General features: G+C 39.2%; 1 protein-coding gene and 2 long non-coding RNA genes across 6 annotated transcripts in view; 1 reads left to right on the top strand and 2 right to left on the bottom strand.

The window, feature by feature from the left end:
* LOC143646177 (uncharacterized) overlaps window positions 1-1530 on the bottom strand; it is a 30494-nt gene extending 28964 nt beyond the window's left edge. The window contains exons 1-2 of one of the 2 annotated variants that reach the window (XR_013157364.1): window positions 1200-1530; window positions 573-634 (exon numbers count right to left, since the gene is read on the bottom strand). This is a non-coding gene — a long non-coding RNA (uncharacterized LOC143646177). The remainder of the gene's footprint in view (window positions 1-572; window positions 635-1199) is intronic. The other variant, XR_013157365.1, reaches the window with a different exon arrangement.
* LOC143647203 (uncharacterized) overlaps window positions 1-18718 on the top strand; it is a 234497-nt gene that overhangs the window by 214144 nt on the left and 1635 nt on the right. The gene's annotated exons all lie outside the window — the stretch shown is intronic.
* Window positions 17475-18718, bottom strand: part of NPR3 (natriuretic peptide receptor 3) — a 75779-nt gene continuing 74535 nt past the window's right edge. For all 3 annotated transcript variants that reach the window (XM_077116924.1, XM_077116925.1, XM_077116926.1), the window contains exon 8: window positions 17475-18366. In XM_077116924.1, coding sequence (XP_076973039.1) covers window positions 18255-18366 — 112 coding nt within the window. In that variant the 3' untranslated portion in view covers window positions 17475-18254. The remainder of the gene's footprint in view (window positions 18367-18718) is intronic.

The following is an 18718-nucleotide window of genomic DNA, read 5'->3' as shown; positions in this document are numbered from 1 at the left end:
TGTTGAAATGTAATCCAGTAGTTTTCATACTTGAAGATGATTGTATAGCTATATAGTTTTACATTGTGACCATGTGTTTGTGAAAATCCTATGGCTGGCACTCCCTTTATGGAATGTATGGACACATGAGTAAAAAAAAATAAGAAGAAGAAGAACAAAAATAAAGAAATAATAGGGAGGGTGAGGAATACAGAGTATTTTGGGTTTTCTTTTTTTTTTTTTTTGTTCTTATTTTGGGGGAACTAATGAAAATGCTCAGAAATTGGTTGTGTTGATGAATGCGCAACTATATGATGATACTGTGAACCATTGATTGTACACTTTGGATGATTATATGGTATGTGAATATATCTCATTAAAACTGCATTTTAAAAAAAATGCAGGGGACTAGTCACGGTAGCTCAGAAGGAAGAGTTCTCGCTTGCCGTGCTGGAGACCCAGGTTCAATCTCCAGTGCCTGCCCATGCAAAAAATAAAAGTGCCCCAGAATGAATCATTAACATCATCAAGAAATCAGTTTTCTTTCATCTTTATTCTCTGCCATGAAATTTTAAAATCTGATTTATACTCACCTTAGTTTTGATCATGAAGGAAAGTTTTCTTACCTTGATGTTTCTTCTAGATATATTTCTCTCTATTAGAAATCAGAGAACATTGAAGTCACAACTAAAATAATGATTCCTTCCTAAAATTCAATTCCTTCACTGAATTATCTAAAGTGCCCTCATTTGGTCCCTTAATTATTCTGACTGTAATTTGGCAAGATATTTTGAAGTGTAGGTTGGTGTGGTTCGTTGGATCTGTTGCCTCACCAAGAGTGCATAATTTTGACAAATATGACACTGATCTCATGACCCAAATGTTTCATGGTCCCATACCAATCAATTTGTGAAACATCAATAGCCAATGAATTTCAAGTTCAGCAAACATTCAGTTGTAGTGGACTGAAAGTGTTTGTGCTTGATAAAGCACATGTCAGCACACATATTTACTTTAGGGTACCTCCCAATAAAATAAAATATCCATCAAAAATGAGTGCTACTTTCTCCTTATACTATGTGCTCTGCTTCATAGAATGAGTGCAGGTTGTAAATAAAGCAATAATAAGGACATAAAGGGAGAGTAAGAAGTGTGATTTCTTATTCTAGAGCCATGAATTGGAGGAGAGGCATAACAGGTAGAAAGGCAACATAAGATACCCAATGATGTGTCTCTCTTTCCCTCCATGGGAAATAAAATTTGATGAACAAAAGAGTTGTTTGCAGTGAAAATGATATATTGTTTATGGCTGTTCCTTAAAGGTAACCAAGGTGACCTTTATGACATTCAAAAGAACCCAGCCACCCCATCTTAAGGAGAGACCAAGACAGGAGGGAGTGGATCCCTGTAGTTCCAGTCCAAGTACATAAAAGATGCTGTGTATTGACCCTGTGATGAGATCACAGAAGTATGATGGAGACCAATGTAATGGTCTTTACAGCACTAGGAAAGCACAACAGAAGGCTTATAAGGATTGTGCTATAAAGTTTATATAATTAAACCAGGTGGAATATGTTGATAAACATTAGCTGAATGAAAATTTGGGGTGGAAATCAAGCATTAAAGTTCTAGATGTTTCCTTGATCAGAAAACTCTTAATTTGTCACAACTTCTTTGAAAGTATTTGAATCCTCATTTGTCTTCGAAAACTGAACTGAGCAAGCAGAGGTTGATTGATCTGATGTTTTCAAAATGCCCATCTTTACAAGGATCTTCTGGAGAACAATAAGAAAGACATTGCCCATGACCTCGAGGAGCTGTTAATGTCAAGAGAGTTTGCATGAAAGATTTCTTTACAAGAAAATGGATGGGAAGAGGATACAGGGAATTTAAGGGATCTGGTCTTTTCTCCTTCCCAGTTACTAGAGGCTACAGAATGAAGACTCTATGAAGATGCAGCTGAGATGATAACCTCTGACTATAAGTGGGGCTTAAGAGGCTCAGGCAAGACTTCCTTTGTGCTAACCTCAGGTCTCCTCCATTCTGAACATCGTCAAAAATCTGAACTTTTGATCCTACAGACTCACTCTTTCCCCCTCAGAACTTCTAAGGAAGAGTCTTCATGACTCTTTAGTACAAGGGAGAAGACTTGGGAAAAATGCTACATCCCAGGAGCTAAAATAAAAGAGTGAAGTGGGCCTGGAGAAAAACAATCTGGTAGTGAGAAACCACAGAATAACAAAATATTAGAAATAAGGTAAATCAGTTGGTTAGAGTCTACCAAACAGAGAGCTGTAATCTGGGCTATAGGTATGAATTGGAGCCCAGGGGGAAAATATCACCAACAAAGATTTAGGGACTCTATCAGGTGCTCCAGGCAGTTAAACCCAGAAGCCCTACAGCAATATGACCCTGTCAAAAAACTCCTCCTGGGAGTAATCTAGATGGCCATGTAAAAACTAATCTGCCCTAGCAGATCCTGATTCAGGACTCCAGTAATGCCTGACACAAGAGAGGGCATCTGTTGTTGATTTCTTCCCATCCCTTTTATATCAGATTGAAAAACCTTTTCATTTATGACAGTATGAAGAATATGATTGCCTGGAAACTGACGACTATGAAACAACTAGAAATTCCAGATAAAATATAACATTCTTTCAAATGCATAGCTGAATTCACCAAAGAATTAAGAGAAAATTCCAGGGGCCCCAAATGCAAACAAAACTATATGAATACCAGAGCATCAAGAGCATGAACCAATTGCCCCTCCCCTGAGTATTAAGGGGGCGGAGAGTTTTCCAGTTTGCAGAAAACAGAATGTACTTGGGTTATAACTGCCATGCAAGAACAGAAGAACGAATGCCTCAGAATTCATACCATGACTAGGTATCTCTCTTGGGTGACCTTGGGTGACTTCCAGCCATCTCATCACAACCAGTCCCCCGACCTTCCTTCCCATTTGCTGGTTCTGAAGAACACAGTGAACCTATCTCAGCATTTCTTTTAGATATGTTCATCCCTATCAGAAAGCAGAAGACACTGAAACCACTTAACTATAATAATAAACCCTGGGGAATCTTAGGGTTCCCCAGCTTTGGTAGCATTTTGTCACCCCTAAAACTTTAGCTCCACATCTACTCCCCCGGGTACACAAAATGTAGTGATACATCTTCCACTCTCCCTGCCTTCCCATTCCAAGCCTTCTGGATTCTATAATATTAGCCCCCAGGACCCTAAGCCCCAAAACTATCATGCCTAAAAAAAGTACTAAAATACCAAGAATGTTCTTCTTGAAAAATTGAATATTCTTCCTTTTTTGGAGGAAAGGCCCTGCCTGTTTTGAAAGCCAAATATGATATCCTTCCTTTAAAAATCTCTGTATCAACAGCTTGGTCATGGCCTCTTCAAGAATGGGGTCAGCACCTGGAGGAAGAATTGGAGATCTCAGTAAGTGGTACTAACTATAGGGTCAGGAAACCAATAGACACCTGGAAGAAAAAAAGTACATGATTACAGTGAAAACAGAGATCGCTATCTGTGATGCTCATTCTTAAGCAAGGAACTCCATGTTTTCCTGAGGAGGTAGATATGACAGGGCTACTTAACCCTGAGATGACTCACTGAAATACATCCGGAGTTGCTGTATGTTCATTGGGAGACCCCCATTGGCATTGCAGACTATAAATTATGGTCATTCCTAAGAGGTAACAAGAGAGGTTCTGTCAGCTGTGCAATTACTTTGTTTTGGCAGGACACTTTGGAGTCAAGAAAACATTGGCTGGAGTTCAAGGCCAAGATTTTGGATCAGCTGCCACCATAATTTTTCAGAAATGTGATGACTGTTCCTCAAGAAATAGTTTCCTAAGTAGGCTGCAGGAATGTCTCCTGTACATATTCAAAAGGGATTTAAAGAATGAACCCCCTTGGGACCTACCAGTACAGCTGAATTACCATGGGCTTTTCAAGCAAAGGGCAAGAAGTCTGGGTTGCATCAAGATTCCTCCTCTCCAAGTAGTGAAGGAATTAGATAGTAAATTTGATTGAGATAGGATGTGCCTGAACTCTGTATCTTCTACACAATATATGAACACATCACTATAAAATCTATCTCGGCTACTGTGTTAGTTTGAAACTGCTGTGTGCCCCAGAAAAGCCATGTTCTTTTTCCTAGTCCAATCTTGTGGGGCAAACTTATTGTTTGGGCAGGATCTTTTTTAAGTTGCTTCCATTGAAATGTGACCCACCCAATTGTGGATGGGACCTTTTGATTACATGGTTTCCGTGGAGATGCATCTCTACCCACTCAAGTTGGATCTTAATCCACTACTGGAGTCCTTTAAGAGGGAGCCATTTTGAAAAATCACAGAGCGGATACAGACAGAGACATTTGGAGATGCAGAAAGAAAACACCCCCAGGGAAGCTATGTGAAACCAGAAGCCGAAGGACCAGCAGATGCCAGCCATTGACTTTTCTTGAATCAAGGTATCTTTTTCTGCATGCCTTAATTTGGACATTTTTATGCCCTTAGAACTATAAACTTTTAACTTAATAAATTCACTTTTAAAAGTCAACCCATTTCTGGTATATTGCATTCTGGCAGCATTAGCAAACTAAAATAGCTACCTAAATACAATTTATCCTTTCTTCACTGCAAGTTCTGTGTTAAACTCAAATAGGCTAACCTTCCTACACTGCCAGCTATTCTGTTTGGATGTAATGACAGTGAAAAAGAAGAGTATGTCAACATCTAAATGATCCTGATTCCCCAGAGAGTCACTGAAGTCCTAGACACACTCAATCTTCCATTCTTGCATGTTTCCAGTCTTTCATTCGTATACCAGAAAGCATCACTAATACTTAAAAGATTCAAGGAATCATTGCAGTTTGAATACCAAGTCCATTCTCTGCTCCCCCATTATTTTAGTATACCACTGGGCAAGCACTCTATTATTAACTTTATATGTTGTGTTGTCAAAGGAAACATTTACAATATGTCTGAACTCCTAAGATAGAAATGAGGGAAAAGTTTGACTGGTGGGAGTTTGGGTGTGAAATAGGGAATGAAGTGAATTGGAAGTACCATTACAGATGCATAGATATTATGCCAGGGAGGCTCTTTCACCACTCATGCAGAGGAGAAATGCCACCACCATAAGGCAGTGGCTGGGCCATACAGATAACATCCTGAGAAGATGAGAGAGAGCCTTTAATTTATTATCAATTATTAGATTCATATTATTAACTCTATGGGAATAAAATTAAGTATATACAAAACACTTTTGGTTCTGTAAAAGGTTGGAGTAAGAAATAGTGGTTGGACTCTGAGAGTTTATATGGTTTACATAATGGAGGCTGATGCTGGATTCCTCATTTTACTTAGGAAATTATATTCATTTTGGGGAAAGTCTGAAAAGTTTTTCTGCTTTAATATGAATGTGCATGTATTGGTTCTATCTTATAAACACAATGTTATAAATGTCAAGGAGCTAATAATTTGTAAATGGTTGTGGCCTGAAGTCTTGGAAGGCCTACTATATTTTAAACATTTTTATCATGTTTTCAACTTTACCTTGGGCATGTGTGTGCACAATAAATAAGTATATTGTATATTGGGAAGGAGGTTGTATCTATAGGAGGAGACAGGAGACCTAGAAGATTCAACAGCAAAGCTTTAAATTATCAGTCTCCTAGTTATTTCCATCCTTTTGTGTCACCCTTCTTCTCCTGTTCTCCAACTTGCAATACACACACAAACCTCACCAAAATAGGAGGGTGTCTGGTGAGATAATAATTTGGAACTGTTAGCTGAATTCCAAAATGCATTTATAATTGAAAGATTTATGTCACAGGCATTTAAACCATTATTCTCATGGTAGACCTTCAGGGCAGAACCTTCTCCAGGGTCTTTATCAGACTGTGAAGTTCATCCTAAAATCCAGGGTCTGGCGGGCCGCGGTGGCTCAGCGGGCAAGAGTGCTTGCCTGCTATGCCGGAGGACCCCGGTTCGATTCCCGGCCCCAGCCCATGTAAGAAACAAACAAACAAACAAAATATAATAAAACAAGAAAATGTTTAAAAGATGTTTCCCTTTCTTCCTCTCTTCCTTCCTTCCATCCTTCCTTTCTTCTCTCTGTCTTTCCTTCCCTTCCTCCCTCTCTCTTTAAAAAAAAAAAAAAAAAAAAAAATCCAGGGTCTTCATAAGGTCTGAAGTGTCCTTCATTCTTTAGCATAAAAAGACCAATAGATCAACGTTTGAAAACTTTGCACTGTAATCCTGAGTGTGCTATTTATCAATTGTGAGACTTTGAACAGATCACTTAACTGCTCAGAACGTCAATTTACTTATCAATAAATGAAAAGTGTCATTGGTGGGATGAGTTCTAAGTCTGCCTCGTAGGAAGAAATGAATGGTAAGCAGTGGTGTGCTGGTAAGTGCTTAGTAACAGGATCTCAGAACAGAAGGCGCCCTGATTTGTCATTTGTTGATTTCTATGATGTAAATACTCCCACCATGACCAATTTCAATCTACCAACATAACATCTCTGAACATGGAGCTGAGAAATGATACACAGTAGCACACTATCATACAATATTTCCACTGCACAGATACAAAAGACAAAAATAAGCTCATGAGCATAGATAATAGCAAAATAAAGTACGATAACTAGGAAATTATGTATATTAAGTATTTATTGGATAAAATTTATTTAGCTGTAACCTCATTTATTTTAGTTTTTAGTAATAGCTTTGTTTACCAACTGGCTCTCAAAATTCCTGAAAATTCAATAATTGGCTCTCATTGTATCACCCTCCCTCTCTTATCCCTCAACACATCACTGGTTGTTAGGTATCTTTTGTATGACAGAGATGAACCAGAGAATGGTAGTTAATTCTTAAATGAAGTCTAAGGATAGCTTTGAGCCAAGGTTTATATTGGATGAGAAGATATAAGATCTTGCATGGGTAGAAATGAGAATAAAATGAGAAAAGTATCCACGTGACATATGCAGGGATTTGGAAACAGAGGCTTTTCTTTTTCTCAAGCCAAAGCAGCTAAGTTTAGAAAAGGTTTTAAGTAAGAAAAAAATGTTTCAGTGTCATAGTTTGGAAAGATACACTTAGGAAAATGCTCTACTGTGTTGTCACATTATTACTATTATTATAAACTGGTGAGTAGTGATCTGATCACTATACAGATGCTCCTTGTTAGTGTAACTTGAAGTTCAACATTGGGTCCTGGTTTTGAGTAACAACTATGAAAACTTTCGAAGGCAAGAGTGGTGGTCTGAAATGTTTTGTTAAATTGTTAATTCCTCTACTATACTCAAAGGTGAGAGATTTCTCAAAGTAAACAAAGATAAACTATTAGGAATCCAGGCAGGACCCAGGTTATGTGTGGCCCTTTAAAGAATAGCCATCAGGGGTTTATTGAACAAAGATCCCTAAGTCTCTGGAGATAAACGGACTAGGTCTTGATGCCCAGAAGACAAGATACATTCTCATGGTACAACAAATAAGAGAACATTTTGGAATTCCGTCAGATAACAACAGATTAAAGCAATGTTTCCAAATTGATATATTTCATGAATTTGAGTCATTTATAAAAAATGTAAGGATGGCCAACTTGGTTCTTCATCAAGTAAAAAATAAACCTATTAACTATTGTCAGTACAGTTTTATAAAAGAAAGGGAATTTTCACAACTCACACACTAATCATAAAGCTATAATCTCAGACAAAAAGGCAATCTTTAAGTAAGTATTGAATCAATATTTATGAAAAATTTCCTATATGGTCCTAATTTTTCTAATTTCAGCACAAACTGGTAAAATTCCCCCTCCTTGCCATCAGTCTATAGCTGGGTACTGGAAACCCCTGAACTACAATCCTAAATCCTCCCTTTACTTTACCACAGTGATGAGCATATGATACAGCAGTACATGGCAGAGGAACAATGAAGAGCAAATGCATCTGGAACAAAGATCCCTAAGTCTCTGGAGATAAACAGACTAGGTCTTGGTGCCCAGAAGACAAGAGAAAGGGAGACCCCAGAGGGTCTTTTAGGAATAGTTATGGCATGAATGACACTACTGACTGTTCTGAGCCATATGGCAGAGTGAAAAGAGCTTGGGCTCTGGAACAGTCCCCACTCTCATACCTCATTCTATCAGTGACTGTGGGTAAGTTTTTTCACTATTCTGTGTGTCAGTCCTCATTTTGGAAAAAGAGGTGACAATACTACCTGCCTCATCGGGCGTGGTGAGAATCACGAGTCATAGGGCTTAGACCAGTGAGCTCTCGTCATTTCTCTGCCAGAAATCTCACACAGGTAATCTGGTGTACGTCTTGGTGTCTTCATCTATGAAATATGAGGATAGGGAAAGAACATGGTGATGTTTGCTGGGCTCCAAACATCTCCAAATATCTGTGTCTCTGTCAGGTTTGAAGCCACTGTTCTCCAAGCAACTGCATCTGCACTCTCATTTTTTCAAAATGTCCCCTGTTTTAAAGGACTCCAGTAAAATGATCAAGACCCATCTTGAATGGGTGAAGTCACATCTCATCTAATTAAAAGGTCACACCCACAATTGGGTATGTAACATCTTTGTAGAGACAATCTAATAAAAAATTTCTGCACTAAAATATGGAATCAGGATTGAAAGACACCACTGCCCCCACAAGATTGAATCAGGATTAAAACATGACTTTTCTGGGGTACATAATAGCTTCAAATCAGCATAGTCAGCAAATAGAAAAGCCAGGGATTTAAGAGATTTAAGCTTTACAGTCCTTCAAGTGGGTGCCATTTAAGAATATCTGTTTTAAGAAAATCTGGTTTCAGAAAGCAAAAACATCATGCTGTATTTACATTACAAAAATTCTGCAGAGTTTTTTCAAGTAAAAATTCCCCTATGCAGAAAATATTTTGTTGTGGTATCACAACTTACTTGTCAAAGAAGTTTAAGGGGGAAAGGATTAAATCTAAAGTGTCAGAGAATTCTTTGAAGACCACAGCTCTGAAGTTATGATGATAAGAGGATAAATAAGGTGGAACAAAGCTCTGCCTGATTGTCCAATTAATTGTCTGAACCAGGCTTGCAAGCCTCCAAGTCCTAATACATATTAGTAAAGAGAGGTAGATGCAAGAACATTAAGAGTGGTTGGGAATGAGGCAAACCAGGGCATATATGCCCCACTCAAAGGTGTTTGAATTCCATTTTTTTTTTCTAAGCACTGGGTGGCCAAACCAAATGCATCTGCGGACCTCCCATTCATAACCCCTGGGACAGTAAATAACGTGAAATAAGGTGGAACTCATTTGAGGTTAGGAGGTTAGAAGCCTACAGAGGAACTGGGATTTGAACTGCAGATAAGGGATGGACCCAATTAAAAAGAGAAGGGTTTTCCAGGCAGGAGGAACAGTGAGAATTAAAAAGTTCAGGCAGAAAAATGCAGGGAATGCTTAGTGGGTGGCAAGTAAATCAGTTTCAGCACAATTTAACTGAATCAAAGGAATAGTGAATAATAAATCAATAAAGCAAGACTGAGGGTGCTGTCTTGGGGCTGTGAACACCAGGCATGGAATATGGAATCTGACCTGTGGGAAATGGGAGTCATTAAAGGTCATCAGGCAGGAGAGTAAAATTATCAAAGCATGATTGTAGGAAGACTGATACGGCAGTTGTGTGAAGAATGAGTAAATGGGATTGCTTACCAATAAGGAGAAGAATCAGGAGGCTCTCTGCTAATTTAGCATCAAGGTGATAAAGAACTTGATTACTGGCAAAGTGAATGTAGAGGAAGAGATGGATGGGATTCTGATTGGATATGGAAGGTGATAAAAAGGAGTGAGATCTATGCATAGAAGAATGAAAATAACCACCATCTACTGGATTCAGCAGTTTGGCAAAGCCATTGCCTACAGCTAACAGCCTGACTTCAAACCCCAGTTCTGCCTTGTGCTAGCTGTAAGGGCTTGAGCAAGTTTCTTTACCTCTCTGAGCCTCAATTAACACATCTCCAAAGTGACACCTCAACCATAGTCCCTACCTCATAAGGTATTATATGGTTAAATAAATGAACACCTTTACAGTGCTTGGCACAACTTAACATGTAGAAAGTTCGTAGTGAATAGCTATGGTTGTTAAGTTGTGAAAGGCACACATTCTGGCCATTCCTTACTCTCCTTTTGAATGAAATGTTGAGAATAGTCATAAAGGTACCAGGTGGCAAGCTTTATTTAGATATGGTCTCTTGCTGGATTTTTGCTTTCAAGCATAAAATACCTTTGACATCATCCAAGACGTTCCTGCTGGGGAAACAGACCTCTTATGCACATATATATAATTATACATAAATATGAGATTTATTAAAGGAATTGGCTCATGAGACTGCAGGGATTTGCAAGGCTGAATTTCGTACAGCAGGACACAAGTTGGGAACGCCAATGAAAGTTTCTATGAATTTCCAAGAGAAGCTGGCTGGCCAAAGTAGAGATAGAAATTCTTTCTGACTGCTGAAATCATCAGTTCACCCTTTAAGGCCTTCAACTGATTAATGAGACTTCTCTCATTGCTGAAGACAATCTTCTTAGTTGATCATAGATGTAATCAGTCCTAGAGACAATCAATTGATTGATGATTTAAATCCATGAAATGCCCTCACAGTAACAACCAAGCCAGTGCTTGTTTGACCAAACCACTAGCTGCCATAACCTAAACAAGCTGACACAAGAACTTACCATAGGATCATTCTACCCCAGGCTTCTCTGAATGTTGCTTCATACAAGCCCAACATCTCGAGATGAGTCAAAAATGCCTTATAACTGTGGTGGGACCATATCCCCTGGAGGAGCCTTGATTTATGATCTGACACTAATGCTAAATCATGGGCTTTTAGGGTGGACCTAAATAGCAACTCCCATTGGAGAAAGTACAAATGGTCGCATGGCTTTAAAATATAGAAATTTAATAAACCATCTGGTAACATTAACTACAGACAAGGAAAAGTTGTTTGTTTTCTTTAGGTCTTATATATCCCTTAACAATCATGAGTTGGCAAGCATCTGGAGGAGTGGAAAGGTGGACAGGGGGAGGTAGAAGATGAGTAGGGAATAATGTGCTAATTGCTTTGCATTAATTACATCATTTACTCCTATTACTCCCATTTCATAGATGAGGAAACTCTGGAGCCAGTATCGTTGGGTTTATAGCCTTGCTGTGTGACCTATGTAAAAATAAGGATAATAACAGTCCCAACTTCCCTGGACTGCTGTGAGGACTTCCAACTTAGAATCATACCTGATCCATGGAAAGCATTCAGTTGAATTATTATATGCTCCTGTCTACTTGGATAAGGAAGAAAAAGCCAAAGCTGGCAATTTCTGAGGTCTTTCAAGATAAGAAGAGTCTTTTCTGTTGAAAATCAGGCACCTGAAAATTTCTTTTCAATTTGACCTAGTGACAAGTAGTCTCGTCCTCTGGGAGGATGAGAGATAATGAGGAGGAACAGATTCCTTTTCTGTACACCACCCCCTTTCAAAAGGGTCCCGGCAGGGCCAAGAGGGGAGTGCTGACCTTATTTCCTCTGAAGCTCCCGGAGGGCCAGAGCAGTGCCAGTGAAACATGTTTTCCTCCGACTCTTGTACAATGCCAGGCCAGCTGTGGTATACCTGCCCCATGCCTCCTGCTCTCTCCTCCTGGCTGAGATGGACCCAAGGATAGCGCCCTGGAATTGGTCCCCCTGGGGCACTGAAGCTGGAAGCTCTGACCAGTCAGAGCAGAATCTTCTCCCACCACCACCATCATGGAGGACCCCCACATATCCTATCAGTTCTGTTTCTCTGAAGAACCTTAACTGCTATAGAGGCCATGGTCCCAAAAGGGATGCGGGAGAACGGTGGGAATACTGTTTCTTAGAGGTTTCCTAGGCCCACCCTTCATTCCTGCCCTGCCTCTCCCTGAGTCAGCACCCTGCTGAGAATCTTCTAAAACACAGGCACCCAGCGTGGGTGGCATTTGTGGTGATGGTAGGGACCTCACTGGCAGTGGAAGCAGGACGAGGGGAACACTGCTCCATCCATGAGAATTTCTGTGTGTCTCGGGCTTAAAATAAGTCACGAGTAACTTCCCAGATAGTGAAGCAGCTTTTTCACAATCCGGTGGCAACTGGCAAATTCTTGAGGCGGGTTAATCTGCTAAGTACGCTGGAACCTGGGGGGCTCTTCAGAGTGGCAAAATTGACTGAAGATCTCCTTAAAGTGGGCAGGGGGCATAATAATCTGGGTCATCGAGGTCAAGTGTCCAGAATCATGTGGTCTTCAGGCCCTGGGGGTTCAAGGTAATTTTTATTATTCACGAAGATTTGGTCCCTTACATGTCAATTCAAGTTAATTTATTCTTTTCTTATTTCTGCAAGCTTCTCTTTGCTGGGCAGAAACCCATGAGTCATTTTATCACTCAAACATTACAATTCATCACATCCATTCATTGATGTTTTACTTAAACTAGTCCGACAAGAACAGAAAGTGCTCAAAGAATATGGATCTGTGCAGTGAATTATAAACAGGAAAGGGTTTCTGTGGGATGTAATTTTTAATGAGCACACATTGTTATACTTGGGGTATGTGGCACTCTTGCTTAATAGAAACATTTACAAGAACACATACACATTTATATCCAAACACCAAATGAAGTAGATATTTTAAATGGCCAGTTTGCACCAGAAATAAAGTATATTATACAAAACAGGGGTTATATCCACAGTCATTAATTCTCGTTTTCTACACAAAACAATAATAAATTAAATCACATTATATGCAGATAATTCTACTTACATTAGAATAATAAAAGATGTAACTTATGCAGCTTTAATTTTCTACCAGACCCATGGTAGGTTTGTATTGTTTGGTAAGTCTGTACTTAAATTAGCAGTGAATAGTATGAACCAGAAGACAAGGACCCCAGAATTACACCTCCACAGTGTCTGTCCCATGTTTTCATGGTTTCAATTATTCACCATGTACAGGTAACAAAGCTCAGATTCCCAGGACCCAAAACAAAGGTCTGCAAACCCATGGCATCTCCAGACTGTCACCTCATTGTTGTAAGACAAACCACAGCAGCATTGAATACTGAAAAAAGACACCATGTTTTTCAAAATCTATATTGTCCTTTCTCAATCTTCTCTGCCAAGTCATTACATGCTCGACAGCTTTGTTCTTTCAGCAAAACAAAATAATCTGGTAGCCTATATTATGACTTACAATTGGTAAGTGGTCCCTTTATTCCTTGAGCATGGAAATTTAGGTCTTTAAAAATTTGAATCAAAGCAATCCAGCATTTCTGCCCTTAGTTCTGCTTGTTCAAATCTCTCCCCTAAGAATCATCTCACATCTGACACATCAAAGAGCGATTATAACGTATGGATTTTTATTCTGAGTCTCAGCTCCCATTGAAACTATCATGGTGCTTTCAGTAGCTTACAACACGCACATGAAACAGCATCAGCTGGTCTAGAATGTTTTGTGTTTGGTATGAATTAACATTAGTGGTTCATAAAAAATTTGAACAAACTCCAAGCCAGCATCTTTGGAAAGTCATTTTTAATTCTGCAGTTTCACGGTGGGTTATACCTGCAATAGACGTTTGTGGGATCTACATGCTGAAAACCAAAGCCAAGCTTGCTTTGTATGTGGACATCACAGCCTTGAATGGCCCGAGAGCTTATGTAGTCAAGTTAGCATAAGGTCAAAATTAAAAGCCAGCTACATTCCTACAGGCAACACCATTGTGCCTTTTTTCTTCTGAGGAAGTATGGAAGTCCTACACACAGGTTTCAACCCGCACAGGCAAGGTGCTGATATACCATTGCAACTATGACACTGGAGGATAGCCGGGGGGGGGGGGGGGGGGGGGGGGGGGTGTCAGGGATGGAGGGGGGAGGGGCAGTGGCGTCTGCAATACTTTCTTTTTCTGTTTCTTGTAGAGGATCTAACTCCTGATTCCTCTTGCCTGATGTGTCCCAAGCTTCTTGCTGCATCTGGCTTATAAAAGAGCTGTTAAAGAGGGACTAAGTTACTGGTTATTTTCTAGTTCTAAAGGAGAAATAAAAAAGAAATAGTCCCTCTGAAGAGCACCATCTCATTCTCTTTGCTTCCATACTGCCCCTAAAACTCATCCTGCATTTCTACACAGTTTAAGTTTTTTTCTACTGAGCAAGAAATTTACTAGCTTCCTTGTGAAGCACTGAACCACAAGGTGAAACTAAATAAAACCCATGAAAGGCAGATCAGGGGACCTAAATTTGGTTGGCATTGGCTTTGTATTCACTCAGGATCTCAGTTCTTTGTGTCCCAAGAAACAGAGGTACACCTTCCTTCCAGTCTATAAGTGCTTCCTTAATACTTGTGGCAGGATATTCATTTGATCTCCTAAAGAGATGTCCACAAATAGCCAGTGTATACTCATTTACAAAGAAGTCCTGATGCTACTGGAACCTACTGGTGAATCCCTGCCACTCTTTGTATGAGGTCTATACAATGACCTTTATCTCCCTGCTGATAGCATATCTTACCACTCCCCCAAATCAGCTGCAAAAAGAAGGAAAGTGGGAAGTTAGGGGCAAAGAAGGTACCTGTGCCATGCGAATATCAATGATCCTATTAGTATGAACAGGGAGAAGGGACTTAAGATTCCAAAGCAAAAGGCTGAATTAAGAGGAGAGAAGGGGGCTGCCTCTTCCCATAGGCTTCTCCCCTCTCCCCCCCCCCCCCATTAGAAATAGCTTCTGAAATGTCAAGAACTATTTTTAGGCATGTGGAACACGCTGATGGTTTTTCAGAGAAATTTAATGAACACGGAGACTTATTCGTGGAACTCTGGTCATTCTGAGGGGTTAATATGGACTCTGTGAAGAAAGTTCTTTCCAGATAGAAGTGATCATTTGGGGAAAGCTTTTATTTCTGAGTCCGTCCCCTGCTCCCGCCCCCCTCCCACATACAAAAGCTCAGAGAATAACAATGATTTTTCATAAAACCTATACCAATTTCCAACACCAAAAAAGTATATACTCATTTTGACCTGTATCAATGTCAGCTTATGACATACTGATAAACTTACCCCTTTTGAAATCTGAATACACTGCAGGTGCAGTAAAACATATATAGAATGGATTGAAGAACTAAAGCCCTGCTTATTTCACTTTATGCAATGTGGCTACTGGCAAGATATGAATATCATATAAGGACATCTAGGATGTTGCTTAGCAGTTAGGAACTTAAATCCCAAACTACAACCTGGAAAAGTCTTAACTCAGGGCAACCGTGGCCAAAACACATACGCTTTAGCAAAGGTTTCCCAAGTTAATGGAGTTTTCAAAACTTAATGGAGTTTTGGTAACTCAGATGAAAATTCAAAAGAAGAAAGAATAGACAACACATATGTAAACAAGCAATTAATCTTAAAAACATTAGAACTCCTTTAAGATTGGAAGAAAATGGCATCTACATGCCAGAAATTTTATGCTTTGTTCTGCCATTTCTTGTTTGACTCAGGTTTTTATTTCATTAACTATTCTAAGTTAAAGTGAATAGATTTTTCTTAATAGTTCCTGTAATATTTTGCAAGTGCAACAGAAAACTTGAAGAACCACATTAAGATACCTATAGTTCATTAATACAAAAGTTCATTAATACAACAAATACTGCTGTTCTGCCATTTTTGAAAGATAAATTTTTACGTTTCAGATTTTATCTAGGAATAAAATATTAAGTTTAGGACTATTCCTCTACCTGAAGTAGAAATAAAAGATATTCAATTTTAAATATTAGAGTTAATGGGCTCCTAAAAATTCTAGAAAGGCTAGAAATGTTTATATCCAAACACCACAACCACATAGAGTATTTGTTCCTATAGAAGTACATAGGCTCAATATTTAAATGTTTTGGTTTTTTTTTTACAAACACAAGATAAAAGAAAACGAGCACTTTAAAAACATATTTGAAAACATCTGTGAAAAACAAAAAATGAGAAAGAAATAAGCTCCCCAATTCATGTAAATAAGATGGATGTAATCTTTCCATCAGATTTCACTTTCAGGAGCCCTGAGCTGTCAAATGCTTGGCTTTCCTGGATTTTACTGCCCAAACTCTCTTTCCACATTAGAATCTCTAGAGTTTGCCTTTTTTCCCCCATACTTTTATTGAATTCGGCCCTTGTTTCTCTGCATCTACCATGGAGAACTACAACATTGTTGTTTCGGTGGCTCCTAGTTCATTCCTTTACCATGCCCTCCAGCTGCCTGCATTCCACTTGTTAAATGAAAGGGGAAAGATGTGCCTCACACAGATGATCTGTCCCCTCTGGTTGAAATGGTGGTCACAGAGGCAGATTCCACCAGTGAAGCCAGCAGAGGCCAAAGGATCCAAAGGCTCTTACAAACACACTCTTCACGGCCACCTTTGGGAACTACGGCCTCCAAAGCTACCAAGGAATTGCTCAAGCTCGGCTGTGCTCCTCCCTAGAAGTGTCCTTTGATAGACAGTAATATAATTTTTAAACTATTTTTCAGCTGCTCAAAATGTCATTGAGAAAAGACCCTAGTGCCCCAATACAAAGTGGTAACCTACTCTAGCAACTTCCCGTTCTTCCCTCACTGTCTATTTTCTCCACAATAAGGGAAAATGGCCACCTGAGTTTAAACCCATGTGCAGAGTGCTGGGTGCAAAGTAGATATTCAGTAAATACATATTCAACGTAGTCCAAACTCCTTATATGCACACTCAACCCAGTGTGACAGGTTATCAGTGGATGATTATAAAGGGAATGAAAGGGAATATAACGGATATTTAAATTCCCCCTTTGAACCAAAACCACTGCTGTGAATTTGGTAAAAGGTCATGTATGCATTTTTTTTTTTTTTTTTTTTAAGAGAGAGGGAGGAAGGGAAGGAAAGACAGAGAAGGAAGGAAGGATGGAAGGAAGGAAGGGAAACATTTTTAAACATTTTCTTGTTTTTATTATATTTTGTTTGTTTGTTTGTTTTTTACATGGGCTGGGGCCGGGAATCGAACCGGGGTCCTCCGGCACGGCAGGCAAGCACTCTTGCCCGCTGAGCCACCGCGGCCCGCCCCATGTATGCATTTTATAAATTTATCAGTTCTGTGCTTACTGTCACACTCTCTTTATAAAGTTGTCCTTGAGGTAAAGGGGCTGTCCCCTTTATAAACCCTGCTTGGTTCTAATAACTTTTCACCCCTGATCTTGAAATCTCACTTTACTAGCACTGGAAGGGTGTATCTATCTATAAAATAACTTCCACTTAAAAGAGGTAAACTGATATACTCCTTTAGACTTTGTAATCTAGCTACATTTCTAAATCTCTGAAATTAAAGCAACAAATTGCATTTGGCTGTGACCAAGGGCAAGAGGAAAACAGGAAGAAAATGAGAAGCATCTTTCATCATTGTTGGTTTGTTGTACACTCTACCCACGCATTTAAAATATAAATGAAATTTAATCTTCAAATGAAAAAAAAAGACCCATTTTCTAACAGCAAAATACAAGGTTAAAGTACTTAAAAATAAAGTGTTAGCGTGAAATAGGGCTTTTTTTTTTTACATTAAAAAAGGAAACATTTAAGACTTGCTTTTCTTGTGTAAATCCTCTTACCTCAAATGACAGTTTACAACCTTCCAGAGCTGCTTTTATGAGACAGTGAGGAGGGAGTCAGAGAAGAAATTCTATTTCAAGATATAAAGTCAGAACCTGAAAGTACACTTAGGACAGAGCAGTCCTCAACCACCACCCCTAGAAAGAAGGACGCTGCATTTCCGACCTTGCAGTTTTTCATTACAAGATCTTCTTCCCGGGTGTTAAATTGTGTCCAAGAATATTCTACCTTGTAAAAATGATTTTATTCTAGCTATAAAACATTTCATTTAAGAAAACCACAATTTATATCCTCGCATGAAATGCCCCTGCAGGCCATCAAAATAGGGAGACCTCAGATTTTAAAACCATAAAACTAATCATATACCCTTGAAGCAGTATGAACATTTAACAGAATGATGTTATTTCCTTATATTTGTCACAAGATGAAAGGCCGTGAGGCATATGCTAATTAATAATAGTTCCTGAGCTTCTAAAGAAATTAAAAAATGAAATGACTAACTGCTTAAAAGAATGAGTTCTTCAAGAGTGCCCCTCTGTTCCACTGATGTCTTTTATGCCATCTATCTCCTTAAAGAATTTCAGACAGAAAGAAAAGTCTTCCTTTAAGCCACCGAAAAATGAGATCTGATGGAATCTTCCCGTAACTCCCGATGTTTTCCACCGCTACTTTCTTCTTGCTGGCTTCGTCTCTCGATGGTGATTCTGTATTTCTTCCTGGGTAAAGAAAGGGAAAGTGAATGTAGTGGTAAAACCTCACTTGGCTACAAAATACTGTGGTTTCTCTTACAGAGAATGCCCTCAAGGGACATCTGGGTTGGGAGTGATAAATGAGAAGTGACAGAAATGAAACCCTGGTAGAGATTAAAGTGGTGTGCCCCAAGGCGTCATGCCCTTATTCAAGGAGGAAAATTGGCATGCTTTCCAAAATACAAAGAACAAGCCTTCCCCTTCTTCCCTGGGTGCCTTGTAGGTTAAGTCTTGTCTGTTCTTACCCAGAAGTTCTTCCCAACTCCCAGGATATGCTTTAGATAAAGATCAGATTAAGTGTCCTATGACCAAGGGACAG

The sequence above is a fragment of the Tamandua tetradactyla genome, chromosome 9 (assembly GCF_023851605.1).
Source record: "Tamandua tetradactyla isolate mTamTet1 chromosome 9, mTamTet1.pri, whole genome shotgun sequence".
Lineage (NCBI taxonomy): Eukaryota > Metazoa > Chordata > Mammalia > Pilosa > Myrmecophagidae > Tamandua > Tamandua tetradactyla.
This window is presented reverse-complemented; position numbering and strand designations above follow the sequence as displayed.